Raw genomic sequence first — 16467 nt, 5'->3', positions numbered from 1 at the left:
TGGAGCTTTAATAGGGATTGCATTAAAATTGTATATTGCTTTGGGTAGTATGGACATTTTAACAATGTTGATTCTTCCCAGCCATGAGCATGGTATGTTTTTCCATTTGTTAACAATTTCAACTATTTCTTTTCTTAGAGTTTCATTGTTCTCTTTATAGAGATCTTTCACGTCCTTTGTTAGATAAACTCCCACATATGTCATCTTCTTTGGCACTACTGTGAACAGAATAGAGTCCTTGACTGTTTTTTCAGCTTGACTACTATTGGTATATATAAAGGCTACTGATTTATGGATGTTGATTTTGTAACCTGAGACACAGCTGTATTCCTTGATCACTTCTAAGAGTTTTGTAGTAGAATCCCTGGTGTTTTCCAGATGTACAATCATATCACCTGCGAAGAGTGAAAGTTTGATCTCTTCTGACCCTGTATGGATACCCTTGATCGGCTTTTCTTCCCTAATTGCAATGGCTAAAACTTCCATTACAATGATAAAAAGCAGTGGACACAATGGGCAACCTTGCCTGGTTGAGTGAAAATGATTTCAATTTAACTCCATTCAATACGATATTGGCTATGGGTTTGCTGTAGATGGCCTCTATCAGTTTAAGAAATGTCCCTTCTATACCAATTTTCTTAAGTGTTCTGATCATGAAGGGATGCTGGATATTATCAAAAGGTTTTTCTGCATCAATTGAGAGAATCATATAGTCTTTGTTTTTTAATTTGTTTATGTGCTGAATTATATTTATAGATTTATGTATATTGAACCAGCCTTGAGACCCTGGGATAAAACCGACTTGGTCATGATATATAATTTGTTTGATGTGTTGCTGGATTCTGTTTGTTAGGATCTTGTTGACTATTTTTGCATCTATATTCATTAGTGATATTGGTCTATAATTTTCTTTTCTTGTTGGGTCTTTTCCTGGTTTGGGGATCAGGGTGATGTTTGCTTCATAGAACGTGTTGGGTAGCCTTCCTTCTTTTTCTATATTTTGGAACATGTTGAGTAATATAGGTACTAGTTCCTCTTTAAAGGTTTGGTAGAATTCTGACGTGAAGCCATCTGGTCCTGGGCTTTTCTTTTTAGGGAGATTTTGTATGCTTGATGCTATTTCAGAACTTGATATAGGCCTGTTCAACATTTCCTCTTGATTCTGGCTAAGTCTTGGAAGGTGACTTGCTTCCACTAAGTATTGGTCAATTTCCTTCAGATTTTCACATTTCTGAGAATAAAGTTTCTTGTAATATTCATTAAGGATTTTTTTCATTTCTGAGGAGTCTGTTGTTATTTCGTCTTTGTCATTTCTGATTGATGAAATTAGAGATTTTACTCTTTTTTCCTGGTTAGGTTAGCCAAAGGTTTATCTATTTTATTGATCTTTTCAAAATAACAACTTTTTGATTTATTGATCTGTTATATAATTCTTTTGTTTTAAATTTCATTTAATTCTGCTCTAATTTTGGTTATTTCTTTTTTTCTACTGGGTTTGGGGTTGGAATGTTCTTCCTTTTCCAGTTGCTTGAGATGTCCCATTATTTATTAACTTCCTCTCTTTCCATTCTCTTGAGGAAGACTTACAGTGCTATAAATTTCCCTCTTAGGACTGCCTTTGTGGTATCCCAGTGGTTCTAATAATTCATGTCTTCATTGTTGTTTTGTTCCAGAAATTTGGCAATTTCCTTCTTAATCTCATCTAATACACAGCTATCATTCAGCATAAGGTTATTTAACTTCCATGTTTTTGTATGAGTATGCAGATTCCTGTTGTTACTGAGTTCGACTTTTATTCCAAGGTGGTCCGAGAAGATTCAAGTAATAATAATCTATTCCTTTAGATTTACTGAGGTTAGACTTGTGACCTAAGATGTGATCGATTTTGGAGTATGTTCCGTGGGCTGATGAGAAGTATGTGTATTCAGTTTTGTTGGGATGAAATGTTCTGTGGATGTCTGCTAAATCCAAATGTTGGATGGTTAGGTTTAAATCTAAAATGTCTTTGCTCAGCTTCTTCTTGGAGGATCTATCCAACACTGCCAAAGGAGTGTTAAAATCTCTATTATGGAGCTGGAGGACATCAAGGTGCTCATGTCTGTTAGAGTTTCTCTTATAAATTGAGGTGCTTTCTGGTTGGGTGCATAAATATTAATAATTGAAATCTCATCATATTGAGTATTACCCTTAACAAATATGAAGTGACCATTCTTATCCTTCCTTACTTTTGTTGGTTTAAAGCCTATTGTATCTACAAATACAATTGCAACACCTGCTTTTTTCTGATTTCCTTTTGCCTGAAATATGGGCGACCATTCTTTCACCCTGAGTCTATATTTATCTTTTTTTTTTTTTTTTTGGTTGCAGTTCAGCCGGGGCCGGGCTTGAACCCGCCACCCTTGGTATATGGGGCCAGCGCCCCACCGACTGAGCCACAGGCGCAGCCCTATATTTATCTTTTACGGTAAGGTGAGATTCTTGTATGCAGAAAATATCTGGCCTGAATTTTTGTAACCAGTCAGCCAACCTGTGCCTCTTTAGAGGACAGTTTTGCCATTCACATTAATGGAGAATATTGATAAGCCTGGTAAAATGTTGGATATCAAGTTTTTTGAAAGTCCACTGGACTTTTTAATCCTTTCGCCACTGTGGAAGTTGGAGTTTGATCAATAGTTTCTGAGTGAGTTTACTTTGTGGTAGAGGATTGTGCTGGTTATTATGGAGGATAGGTCTGAGAATATCCTGAGGAGCTGGTTTGGTTATGGCAAATTTCTTCAACCTATGAATGTCATTGAAGTATTTAATTTCTCCATCATAAATGAAACTCGGTTTAGCTGGATGCAGGATCTGGGGAGATTTTGCTTTGGGACATTAAAGTCGATGACCACACTCTTCTGGCTTGAAAGTTTTCAGCAGAGAGATCTGCAGTCATTCTAATATTCTTCCCTTTGTAGGTTATGGTTTTCTTACTTCTGGCTGCTTTCAGAATTTTCTCCTTCATATTAACTTTAGTGAAGTTAATTATAATGTGCCTAGGGGAGGTCTTATTCCGTTTGAGTTGTGCTGGGGTTCTGAAACTGTCTGCTATCTGAATTTTAGAATCTCTTGGCATGTCTGGAAAATTCCCCTGGAGCTTTGCCAAGGATCCGTACAGTACTACAGCCTGAGAAACTGGGGACCTGCTTGGTGTGGTGGGGCTAAGCGGTTCTGCCTTGTTTTCAGCTGGTCTCTGTCCAACCCTTGTGAATCAGTTACTCTGGGTTGAAGTCTCAGCTGTGGAGAAATACTAGCAATTATGTCACCCGGCCCCCACAGGCAACAATTGGAAAAGGAAAATCAAGCCTTCCTACAACCACACACCCAGGTTACCACTTGGATAGTCCTTGGGCGATTTGCCCTGTTCAAGAGGTCCAAATAAATAATCTCAGTCACCGTCTGTCTCAGGTGGGAGAGTTTCAAAGGTCTCTGGCAACTAGATTGCAGGGGTCTGCTGACAGCTCAAATGTGACTTGCTCCAGTGTCCGTGTGGTCAGGAAGACCCACCCAGGAAATAGATTAGTATGGGAAGGTTGATACCTCCTTCCCCACCTTGCACCTCTGTCACACCCAGTCACTGATAACCCTGCAGGCTTGTGACCCAGTTGCCTCCAATGAGCCGATACTCCAGGGGTTTGCACCCGCCTGAATGACAGGGAGATATATTTCTCCTCAGCCAGGCTGCTGCTCTCTGCCACTATCCAGCAGGGGGAAGTGAGGCCTGACAACCTCAGGCACTTGATGGAGGCTGGGGCTGTTCACACAGTTCCAGGCCCACCCCTGATTGATGTTACTGACAGAACAGAACAACTTTGAGGAATTTGTTTCTGTCCTGGCTAAATTCTCCTGCAGAAGAGAAGTTGTTTTTAGTTCACAGAACCTGCGCCTTAGGCCCTGTCTTTGCTGCTGCCTGGTAGTTTGTATTCACAGCATGGTCAGCTATCAGTTCTGGCCTCCTGCCCTCCTTTGTCTACACTGATGATCCCATGAGGGCCGGGTGCGTCTTAGGCTCAGTAAAGCGGTCCTATGGTTCAGTCCCGCCCTGGGAATCTGCCAGCTCTGTGCATGCGTTTTCGTCCCCGCACTCCACTCAGGCCAGTACCATCTCAGGAAAACCCTTTACTCACAGGGCCTGCATTTCAGTCCCAGATCTTTTCTGCCAGTGGCTGCCACCAGAGATAATGCCCAGCCTCCTCTGGTTGCCTAGAGAGACAGGGGGTGTGGCTCCAGAATATCCAGGGGTGAGCCCTATTGTTGCCCAAAATGGCTACTGCTCTGCACCTCGGGTTACCACTGCTCTGGTGTGGTTCCCTCTCAGCCGACCTTCCTCTCCTTATTCCCATGCCACAGAATCAGCACTGGCAAGCAGCAGTTCAGGCCCTGTCCTCACCTGTCGAGATAATACCCAATAATCTGGACTCCTGGGGGACAGGCTTCCAGATCTCAGAGTGAAGTGGAGGGGAGTGCTGGGAGCTCAGAATTGTAAATTGAGAATATATACAGTTTTATACAGTTTTATGCCTGGCAGGAGAGCGCCATGGCACCCTAGTAGGGGAAGTAGGTCCAGTTTTTAGAGGGTCTCTCCCGTGGGATATAATGGGAGGACTTTTGAACTCTGCTCATTTGTTTATGGGATACTCCGAGCCATTCTCATGGGGGAGGGGACTCTTGTCTGCTTGGTGATGGATTTTGTACCTTTTGTTGGTATCCTTGGGTTCACAGCTCGCCTTAGGAGGGTTGGTGTGTGTTCTTCAACCTTCTCTCTTGGCGCAGCTCTAATCCACCAGGTTACTTGCTAAATTTCTGTCCTTTAACTCTCCTTCTGGATGGGAGCCTCTGTGGAAAGCTAGCTTCAGTCAGCCATCTTGTCTCCGCCCCCTCCCCCCCAGATCTATTCAAGATTTCTAATTTTTTCTGGTTGAGTCTAGGAAGGTGGCATGCTTCCAGTATTGGTCCATTTCCTTCAGATTTTCATATTTCTGGGAATAGAGATTTTTGTAGTAATCATTGAAGATTTTTTGAATTTCTGAAGTTTCTTTGTTATTTCTCCTTTATTTTTTCTCATAGACGATAGTAGAGATTTTACTTTTCTGTTTCTGGTTAGGTTGGCCAAAGGTTTATCAATTGTGTTAATCTTTTCAAAAAAACAATTTTTTGTTTTGTTGATTTTCTGATTGATTCTTTTGTTTTCAATTTCAGTTCATTCTGCCCTAATTTTGGTTATTTATTTTCTTCTGCTGGGTTTGGGGTTGGAATGTTCTTTCTTTTCCAGTTGCTTGAGATGATACATTAAGTTGTTGGCTTAATGAAGGCAACAAGTTTCTGTTTTCTTAATGAAGGCTTCCAATGCTATAAATTTCCCTCTTAGGACTGCCTTTGCAGTATCCCACAGGCTTTGATAATTTGTGTCTTCATTATCACTTTGTTCCAAAAATTTGGTGATTTCCTCCTTAATCTTGTCTTTGACTCAGCTATCATTCAGCTTAAGATTATTTAGTTTCCATGACTTTCTTTGAGTATGAGGATTCCTGTTGCCGTTGAGTTCAACTTTTATTTCATGGTGGTCCAAGAAGATACAAGGACTAATTTCCATACTTTTAGCTTTGCTGAGGTTAGACTTGTGTCCTAGGATATGATCTGTTTTGGAGGATGACCTGTGGGCTGATGAGAAGAACGTATATTCAGTTTTATTAAGCTGAAATGTTCTGTAGATGTCTGTAAAGTCCATTTGTTCTAGGGTCAGATTTAAGTCTAATATTTCTTTGTTTAGTTTCTTCTTGGAGAATCTATCCAAAATTGTCAAAGGACAATTTTGTGTTTTGTGTTAAAATCTCCAACTATTATAGTGCAGGAAGATATCCATTTGTTCATATCCATTAGGGTCTGCTTTATGAATTGAGGAGCATTCTGGTAGAGTGCATAAATGTTAATTATTGAAATCTCTTCATGTTGGGTGTTTCCCTTGACAAATATGTAGTGACCTTCCTTATCTTTATCTTAGTTGGTTTAAAGCCAATTGTATCTGCTACTAAAATTTCAACCCCTGTTCCATTTGACTGTATTATACAACTCCATCCCTTCATCCTAAGTCTATTTTTATCCTTTAAGTTAAGGTGACATTCTTGTATACAGCAGATATCCAGTCTGAGTTTATGTATCCAGTCAGGCAGCCTGTGCCTCTTTAAAGGACAATTTAAACCATTCACATTAATTGAGAGAATTGATAAGTCTGGTTGTGTTTTGGGTGTCATGATTTTCGGATGTTCAGTAGACATTTTTAATCCTTTCACCAGTGTGGAAGTTGGGTTTTGTTCAAAAATTTCTGGGTGAGTTTACTTTGGAGGTAGAGCATTGCGCTGGTTGTTGTAGACGATGAGTCTGAGAATACTTGGGAGAGCTGGTTTAGTTATGGAAAATTTCTTCAACATCTCTATGTCATTAAAGTATTTGATTTCTCCATCACAAATGAAACTCAGTTTAGCTGGATACAGGATCCTGGGCTGGAAGTTATTTTGTTTTAGGAGACTGAAGGTCGATGACCATCTTCTTCTGGCTTGAAACATTTCAGCAGAGAGAGCTGCAGTCATTCTGATACTTCTCCTTTGTAGGTAATGCTTTTCTTACATCTGGCTGCTTGCAGAATTTTCTCCTTCATCTTAACTTTCTTTGACAGTGTTAATTACAATATGTCTAGGAAATGCTTTATTTGGATTGAGTCTTTCTGGGGTTCCTAAACTGCCTGCTATCTGAAGTTCTGTATCTCTTGCAATGCTTGGGAAATTCTCCTCCAGAATCTCTTGGGCTAGAGCATCTGTACCTTTAGGACCATCCTCTTCTCCTTTGGGAATTCCTATAAGATGAATGTTTGATCTTTTGGAGTGATCCCACAACTCTCTTAGGGAATGATCAGTTTTTGCTCTCCATTTGTCTGCCTCTTTGAGTATTTGGGACCATTCAAAAGCTTTGTCTTCAGTTTCAGAGATCCTTTCTTCTGCCTGGTCAACTCTGTTACTGAGGGATTCTACTGTATTTTGGAGTTCCTCAATTAACTTTTTCTTTTCCTTGAGCTCTGCTATCTCTTTTCTCATTATGTCCGTATCTTTGGTGACTTTGTCTTTGAATTCATTAATTTCTTGAGACAACTCAAGAACTACTCTTTGGAATTCAATTTCTATCTTGTCTTCCATTCTATTTATCTTGTTTGCAGTCCATATTCTGAATTCTATTTCTGACATTGCTGCCATTTGTCTATGCATGGCATCTTCAGTTGTATCTCCTTTGTCATTTCTTGGGGGGGGGGGTTTGATCTACTCTGGTTAGTCATGTGGCCAGAGTTCTTCTCTTGGGTCCACACCATGTTTATTTTCCACTGTTTGGTTATCAGAACTGGTAGGGTGAGATTGAATTGGGATTCCCAGGTCGTAGAGATAGCCTCTTACCAAAGCACTAGGCTTTGTAATTGTGGCTTATCTCCTACAACCTTACAAAGGCCCCTTTCAGAGTTTTGGCCGGAGACTCTGAAGATCTACTTGGTGAGATGGTGTAAGCTAGCTCTGTTTTGATATCAGCCAACCTCTACCCTATCCTAAGAAGACACTGTATTAGGTTTAAATCTCAACTGTGAAGAGATACAAACAGCTGTGGTGCCCAGCCCCCACCCTTCAGTTATTTTCTGCTACAGAACTTCGAAAGTCAACCTCAGCATGTCCCTGAGTGGACAGCCCCAGACACAGGTTCCAATTAAATTGTCTCTGGCAGTGCAAACCCTGCTCAACAGATAGCACAACTGCAGCCAGGGATCCATACTCCATCCCTCCAGACTCAGTCCCCACTGTTGTCTGCTTCTCTGCTTTTCTTCTTTGTACCATAGGCCCAGTTGGAGCCAGGGACCATGTCCCCATCCACCAGTCTCAGTCCACACCCAGCTAGCCTCTACTTGCCAGACCAGTTGGAGTCAGGGGACAATGCCCCCACCTTCCAGTCTCAGTCCACTGTCTGGCAAACCTCTGTTCACAGGCTCTGTTAGAGTCAGGGCACCAGCCCCACCCTCTGGTCTCAGTTCACATTCAGCTAGCCTCTGCTTGCCAGACAAGTTGGAGTCTGGGGACCACGCCCCTACCTGCCAGTCTCAGTCCACTGCCTGGCAAGCCTCTGTTCACAGGGTCTGTTAGAGTCAGGGCACGGCACCCTGCCCACAGGTCTCAGTCCTAACCAGGTAAGCCTCTGCTCACCAGCCCTGCTGGAGACAGGGGACCACGCCCTAGCCCTCAGGTCTTGGTTCACATCCAGCAAGCCACTGCTCGAGGGTTCTGTTGGAATCAGGGGACCAAACCCTTGCTCTCAGGTCTCAGTCCATGCCTAGCAAGCCTCTGCTGCTAGGCCCAGCAGGGGCTGGGGACCAGCCTTGTCTGCCAAACTCAGTCCACACAGGACAACCACTCTCCCACCGTGTGTGCCATCAGAGCGGGGGGTTCTGCACCCCATCCTGCCAGACACAGCCCAAACTGAGGGTCAACACCACCACTGACTGGTCATAGTCATAACCAGGGGGCGGCTGCTCCTCCTGCCGAGTGTCCCTTTCTTCCCACACCCTCTTTCTTCCCTGTTATTCACAGGTTCTATCCTGATGGTTGGCAGTCCACACTATGCCCAGATCTCTCAGGACAAGACCAAACACTTTGTGTTCTGTAGGGGGCAGAATTTCAGACTGCCACGGGAGGGGGAAGGGTGGACTGGGAGTTTGGACTTGTGGGGGAAAATACTTGTTCAATTTTATGCCTGGCAGGGTGATGTCTAGGTTCATAAGTGGGACCTCCGTGGAGAAAGAGATCTGGGGTTTAGCGGCTCTCTCTGGCTCTCTCCAGCGAGGTAAAATGAGAGGTCTTTGTTCCTTACTCATTTGCAGATAGCCTGCAGCAAGCCTCCTGCTTGGGGGAGGGGTCTCCCATCCTCTAGTCATAGGCTTTGTACCTGAAATTTGTTTTCTTGAATGCTCTTCCTTGGAGTTACAGCTTGCCGAACTTCTTTCTTGACTCAGCCCCCCACTTTTGGCTTGATAGAGTCTGATTACGTCCAGTTTTTCTTTCTCTGCTCAGGAGCCTATGCTGAGGGTTGCTACCAGTCAGCCATCTTCCCAGAATTCAAAAATAGTTTAAATGCTATATCTGGACTATCAAAGTGTCACAAAGAGAAACATTTAGTTAAGTTAGTGACTTCAAACCTGTTCTTCTTTTTCATACTCAAGACAGCTGTGTCTATCAAAATATCACATGTACTCCAAAAATATGCAACTATTATATATTAATTTTTTTCAAAAACCAGTTGTGAAAAACAGATTTTGATTCTTTGTAAGGAAGGGCTTTTGTCAGAACCATTCCAAAGGAGCAGGCTGCCTCCGAGTGTAGAGTTCCCTGTTGTTGGAGTGTTCATTTATTTGACATGTACTAGGTACTTACCACAGGTTAGGCCCTGTGTCTGGCACTGGGATACCAGGATGAATGAAATAGCTCTTCTACTCACCTCACTTAAGTCTTAAAGATCAAAAAGGGATTCAAATGCCAGTTATTTCAGCTCAACAAATTATTATTGGAGTGCTTGTTGTAGACCTGACAGAGTGCTACAGTTATTTGGTCACTTACTATTTTTTATTTGCAAGATTGACAGCTATTGCTAAATCACTCCCATATGCAAAATATCCTCTAATTAGGGAGGAGCTGGTGGTTGTTTATGTATAAGAGAGGGGCCTGTCTGTGGAAATGACAGAGCCCTTCCCTTTTGCATCATAACCACTTGGACTTTGTATCATGTCCTTCCACCAGCTCCAGAGATCAGTGGTGGCATCAGGGGAAAAGCAGTTACAAGTGGACTACCGCATCAGCAAAAGGTAAGAAGGGCCCTTCCTCAGCAGGGACTGCTGGTCATGCCTGCCACCCACACCGGCCTGTGGCATACCTGACTGCCAAGCAACAGCCATTCAGGGACTGTCAGCGATGCTGTTCCTCCATTCGCAGGTTGCTATATTGTTTTAAGATTTAACTGGAAGCCCATTTGAGAAAGACTTGGAAAAGCTCCTATGGGCCTAAACCAAAAAATAAAGTGTATCCAGGATCATTCTAAACAGGATTGTTTTTCCGGACAATACAGTCCTGTTCACATTTATAACTTGACTCCATGAGATTCCATTCCCACCTTCTGACTCACATTAAAGCATGACTTTCCAGCAATCAGGCACAATAGATAGATAGATAAATAGATTCTCTGTCCCCTATGGCTTCTCCAGAGGAGCAGATTTGGCTGTGAGAGAACTGCTTTATCCCCTTCCTTCCATCCCTGCCTGCCCCCCTGCACACCTCCCACTGTGTTCCTTTATTTGCACTGTGGGGATAGGACTGGTGATACCATCAGAGGATGAATCTCCATCATAGTGTGTGAGACAGTGACCTCAGCATCCTTGGGGAGAGGCCAGACCTTAGGATGTGTGGTTCGTTGGTGTTGTCTGGGAAGTGAAGTGAGGGATGGATGCTTTGATGCAGAATCATTTGGCTTAACTTATTTGGTCTGGTACTAGGGATCTTTCTTTCATATTAGTAGTAATTCTCTAAATTTTGGGAGGCTCATGCAACCTTCATTGCTTTTTCTAACCTTTCTGAGATTCTAATGTCAGAAAGAAAAGTCAACATTATATTTAGATTCACTGCTTCTAGGGGAGTAGGTGGTATTTTTGTCACTTTTTTTTTTTTTTTTTTAAGACAAAGTCTCACTATCTTGCCCACGCTGGTCTTGAGCTCCTAGGCTCAGGGCTTCTCCCACTGTGCTTAGACTTCAGGTGTGAGCCACTGCACCCAGCTCTTTTCTTCACTCTTCAGATCAAGAAACTACTTTCTTGGCCAGGTGCAGCAGCTCACACCTGTAATCCTAGCACTCTGGGAGGCCAAGGCGGGTGGATTGCTTGAGTTCAGGAGTTGGAGACCAGTCTGAGCAAAAATGACACCTGTCTCTAAAAATAGTCAGGTGTTGTGGTGGGTGCCTGTAGTCCCAGCTACTCAGGAGGCTGAGGCAAGAGGATCTCTTGAACCCAAGAGTTTGAAGTTGCTATAAGCTATGATGCGACAGCACTCTACCAAGGGCAACATAGTGAGAGGTCTCAAAAAAAATAATAATAAAGTACTTTCACTTTTCTTCACTGGCATTACTCCTTGTTCAGGCTGAAATACCCCTACATCTTTTCCATCTAGTGGAATTTTATACACCCTTAACTGTGACCATCTTACCTGAGTGCCCAGGTAGAATGAACTTCTCTGTGCTCCCAGCACTTTAAAATCTGTTTCTCATTTTTTTACTCTGCCTTAATTTGGACTTAGTTATATTTGTGTTTGTCTTCTCCCACATAATCCACGAGTTCTTCAAAGGCGGCAGCTTTGTTTTGGAATCTCTGTAATCCTAAGATCATGGGATAGCACTTTCCATCGTCTCTATATGAAAGAATGAACAAAGTAAACCATCACTTAGAGAGCAAAGACATGACCGTCCCACATCATGCCAAGGCTCCTGCCTGCAGAGCACTCATTTTCTCCCCAGGGCCCTCACTGACCTTGTTTAAGAAACACTTCCTTCATTTCCCAGGGGTCTAAATTCTGATTTCAAAATTTCCACTTTGTCAGAAGCTCAATAAGATATTGAGGAAAAGAGATTGAACTATGATCTCTGGCCTTTGACCTATCCTTGTTTGTCCTGCAGTAGAGCAGAAGAGCAGGAGAGCAGAGATTTCTGTGTGTTTAACGTGTAGCTCAAAAGCATCTTCATAAGTATTATCTCTCACAATGTTCACAAGTCTGTGAAGGAGATTCTTCTATCATTTCAATTTTATAGATAACACACTGATCTTTAGAGAGAGGTTCAAGTCTAAGTACCTGACTCAAGATCACACAGAAGATCAGGGACTGGTCTTATTCCTCTAAACCCCAAGCTGTTTCCACAGCACCCAGATCTCCCTGTTGAGATGCCTCTATAGAGTTTTTATCTTATTCCTCTTTGTATCTTGGTGCTTGGGTGCTGTGAACCTTTGCTTTGTTGCCTCAGCATCTAGCACAGGACCTGCCTTGCGAGTCTCAGATAATGTTTGTTGAAGGAATGAATGTGTGACGTTGGGACAGAGGACAAAGTGGACAAGAGGGATGGGGTGGTAATTAGGCATTCATGTTTGCCTTTTCTCCCTCCTTTCTTCCTTCTGGCAGGTGACATTAATTCATTTGTTTAATTTACTCACTCACAGACATCATTTACTCATTTCTGGCATCAGGTCACTGATGCACCAACCTTCTGTTTCAGTGCCTGGCTGAAGGGTACCATTGACCCAATGCTGGTGAACCTTGACCACCGAATTGCAGCCCTCACAGGCCTTGATGTCCAGCCTCCCTATGCAGAGTATCTCCAGGTGGTGAACTATGGAATCGGAGGGCACTATGAGCCTCACTTCGACCATGCGACGGTAACAATAGGGTCAATGACCCACCTCCTGGGCTGGAGAACTAGGGCATTATTTCTGTGCAGCAGAGCTCTTGTAGGGCTCTCAGGGAATGCTAAGTAAAATCTTAGAATAAATCTTCTTGTTCTGGGAATATCTGAAAGCTTTGGTTTCAAGCTGATTGCTGCTGATTCATATTTTCATCTGGCCCATCCTCCCTTCAAAATTTGTTAGTGAAGGAAGAATGTGGCTTGTCATGGAATCATCTTTCTTGCTTCCCTTAGGGACTGCCCAGGAAGGATTGTCCTTCCTCCACCACTCTCCTGTCTTCATGATTTCATGCCCATCTTTGCTGACAACAGCAAATCATTTTTGAGGATTACCAAAAGATCTTCCTCAAAATTTCCATAGATTTGACACCACCTTCATCAAAATTCCAGGTGGCTTATTTTTGTAGAAATTAGCAAGATGATCTGAAAATATATATGGAATGCAAAGGACCCACAGCAGTCACAATAATTTTGAAGAAGAACAAAATTGAAGAACACCCACTACCTGATCTCAAGACTTAGTATAGATCTGAGAGCTACAGTAATCAAGGCAGGGTGGCATTGGTGTAAGAAAAGACCTTTGTGTCTATTATGTAGGTCAATGTAACAGAACAGAGAATCCAGAAATATACCCACTTATTTTTTTTGATCAGTTGATTTTTGACAAAGGTACCAAGGAGATTCAGTGAAGAAAATACATTCCTTTCAACAAATGATCTTAGGACAATTAAATATCTGCAAAATAATAGTAATAGTGAATTTAGACCCTTACTTCATGCCATGTGTGAAAATTAACACAAAATGGATCAGGGACTTAAATATAAAATATAAAACCATAAAACTTCTAGAAGAAAATGTAAGAGAAAATCTTGTGACCATGGGTTAGGCAAAGATTCCTTAGGACATTAGTGTATGAACCTTAAAAGAATAAAAAAGCGATACCTTGGATTTTATCAAAATTAAAATCCTTGGATTTTCAGAAAACAACATTAAAAATGAAAAGAGAAACTACCGACTAGAAGAAAATATTTGCGAATTATATATCTGATAAAAGACTTATATTCAAAATAGACAACTCAATTTTTTTTTCAATAGATGAAAGATTATTTGAATAGGTGCTTTACCAAAGAAGATAAATAAATAGCTAATAAGCATGTGAAAATATGCTAAACATCATTGGAGACATACAAATTAAAACCCCAGCGAGCTAGCACTGTACTCCTCTTAGAATGGCTAGAATAGGGCGGCACCTGTGGCTCAGTGAGTAGGGCGCCAGCCCCATATACTGAGGGTGGTGGGTTCAAACCCAGCCCTGGCCAAACTGCAACAAAGAAATAGCCGGGCGTTGGAGTAGGCTCCTGTAGTCCAGCTACTTGGGAGGCTAAGGCAAGAGAATCACCTAAGCCCAAGAGCTGGACGTTGCTGTGAGCTATGACGCCACAGCACTCTACTGAGGGTGACAAAGTGAGACTCTGTCTCAAAAAAAAGAAAGAAAGAGAATGGTTAGAATAAAAAAGACAGTTGTACCAGGTGTTGGTGAGGATGTGGAGGAGACAGAGCTCTCCTACACCCTGGTGGGAATGTAAAATGGTATGGCCACTTTGAGAAACAGTTTGGCAGTTTCTTTTTTTTGTTTTGTTTTGAGACAGAGTCTCACTTTCTTGCCCTTGGTAGAGTGCTGTGGCATCATAGCTCACAGCAACCTCAAACTCTTGGGCTCAAGTGATTTTCTTGGCTCAGCCTCCCGAGTAGCTGGGACTAAAGGTATCCGTCATGAAACCCAGCTATTTTTTTAGAGATGGGGTCTTACTTTTGCTCAGGCTGGTCTCGAACTCGTGAGCTCAAGCAATCCACCTGCCTCAGCCTCCCACGTACTAGGATTACAGGTGTGAGCCACCATGCCCAGCCTAGTTTGGCAGTTTCTTAAAGATTCACCTACATATGATCCAGCCATTTCACTGTTAGGTATTTTATCCAAAAGAAAAGGAAAACATGTGTATACAAACACGTGTACATGAATGTTCATAGTAGCTTTATTTGTGATAGCCAAGAATTGGAAACAGCCCAGATGCCTATCAGCAGGCGAATGGATACAGAAACTCTGGTCCATCTGCACCAGATGGAATACTACTACCAGTGGAATACTACTCAATGATTAAAAGGAATGAGTTGCTGCTACATCCACCAACGTGGATGAACTTCAGAACAGTATGCAAGTGCAAGAAGCCAGACTGAAAAGACTACATATTTTATGAATCTATTTATATGAGACTTTGAGAAAATGCAGAAGTATAGAGATAGAAAGCAGATAAGTAGACTGCCTGGGAGTGGGGGTGGACTAGGGATTGACTGCAAACTGGCACAAGGGAACTTCTTCAGTGGACAGAAGTGTTCTAAAACTGGACTGTGAGAATCATTGGAAAACTGTTAAAATTTACTAAACAGTACACTCACAATGGGGGAATGTTATGGTCTGTAACTCACTTTGTTCCATGATAAAACAAAAAGATTATGTCTCTTTGGCATTTAATTGTGAACTCCGAGCTTATGATTTAGTATTCCTATAAAATAATTCTCAGTAATAGTTTATATATTAATTTCTTTATTTCACAGAGAACACAAAGGTGTGATTAACTTCCCATATGATAATGGGAACTAGTTCTGACAACTAGTTCTGTTTGATTAGTATGTGATTTGTTTATATGAATATGCACTAAATTAGTTTAAAAAAAAAAAAAGGTGTATTGAGGCCAGGCGTCGTGGCTCATGCCTATAATCCTAGCACTCTGGAAGGCTGAGGGGGTGGATTGCTTGAGTTTAGGAGTTCAAGACCAGCCTGAGCAAGAGTGAAACTCTGTGTCTAAAAAAATAGCCTGGCATTATGGCAGGTACCTGTAGTCCCAGCTACTCGGGAAGCTGAGGTAAGAAGATGACTTGAACCCAGGAGTTTGAGGTTGCTGTGAGCTGTGACACCATGGCACTCTACTGAGGGTGACAAAGTAAAATTTTGTCAAAAAAAAAAAAAAGAAAGTTGTATTGAGTACCTGCCAGCAAAGATGGGCATGTACTCGAGCATGTGTTGCTCAGACCCTCAATGCACTTCCCCCTTATTAATGAGAATCCAAGCTGCCACTCTGATGCCATCTGCATAAAATAATGATATGTCTTATTTTTGTCTCAGTCACCAAGCAGCCCTCTATACAGAATGAAGTCTGGGAACCGAGTCGCAACATTTATGATCTATGTGAGTCTTGTTTGGGCTTCTTACTTAATGACTGGTTATTTATATCTCTATTTTATGGTTTCCAAAGCAATTTCACATATTGATTTTACCAGCACAAAAATCTCCATGAGTTTTGCTAATTTCAGACAGTACTCTTGTTAGCCACAATAGGAGATATGAAGAAATACAAACACAGCTCCTGCCCTCAAAGAGCTTACAGTGAGTAGACATAAATGTGACTTTGCCATGAGCAGTGGAACAGGAAGGCAAGTGGGGTTTCATCGAAGGCCAAGAGGTTGGGAGCCTTGAACAACATAGGAAGAGGACATAGAGTGTCTCTCTTAGAGGTGCACAGACAAGTCAGCATTGAAAAACCTGGATCTATGGGTGCGGGTGCTCACACCTGTAATCCCAGCACTCTGGGAGGCCAAGGCGGGCAGATTCCTGAGCTCACTGAATTGGAGACCAAGCTGAGCAAGAGAGAGACCCATCTCTAAAAATAGCCAGGAGTTGTAGGCGCCTGCAGTCACAGCTACTCCGGAAGCTGAGGCAACAGAATCGCTTAAGCCCAAGAGTCTGAGGTTGCTGTGAGCTATGACACTACAGCACTCTACCAAGGGTGACAAAGTGAGACTCTATCTCAAAAAGAGAAAGGAAAAAAGAAAGAAAGATGTATGCACCCAACAATTAACAAC

The 16467-nt window shown here is 42.2% G+C and overlaps 1 protein-coding gene across 3 annotated transcripts in view; it reads left to right on the top strand.

The window, feature by feature from the left end:
* The window catches only part of P4HA3 (prolyl 4-hydroxylase subunit alpha 3), a 70129-nt gene that overhangs the window by 42258 nt on the left and 11404 nt on the right, over positions 1–16467 (top strand). Inside the window, exons 8-10 of one of the 3 annotated variants that reach the window (XM_053561290.1) lie at positions 9855–9919; positions 12364–12523; positions 15731–15793. The exons of 1 other annotated variant lie outside the window; for it this stretch is intronic. In XM_053561290.1, the coding sequence (XP_053417265.1) occupies positions 9855–9919; positions 12364–12523; positions 15731–15793 (288 nt within the window). The remainder of the gene's footprint in view (positions 1–9854; positions 9920–12363; positions 12524–15730; positions 15794–16467) is intronic. One more of the 3 variants, XM_053561288.1, reaches the window with a different exon arrangement.

The sequence above is a fragment of the Nycticebus coucang genome, chromosome 14, assembly GCF_027406575.1.
Source record: "Nycticebus coucang isolate mNycCou1 chromosome 14, mNycCou1.pri, whole genome shotgun sequence".
NCBI lineage: Eukaryota > Metazoa > Chordata > Mammalia > Primates > Lorisidae > Nycticebus > Nycticebus coucang.
Note: the sequence above shows the minus strand (reverse complement) of the source record. Positions and strands in the feature narration are given on the sequence as shown.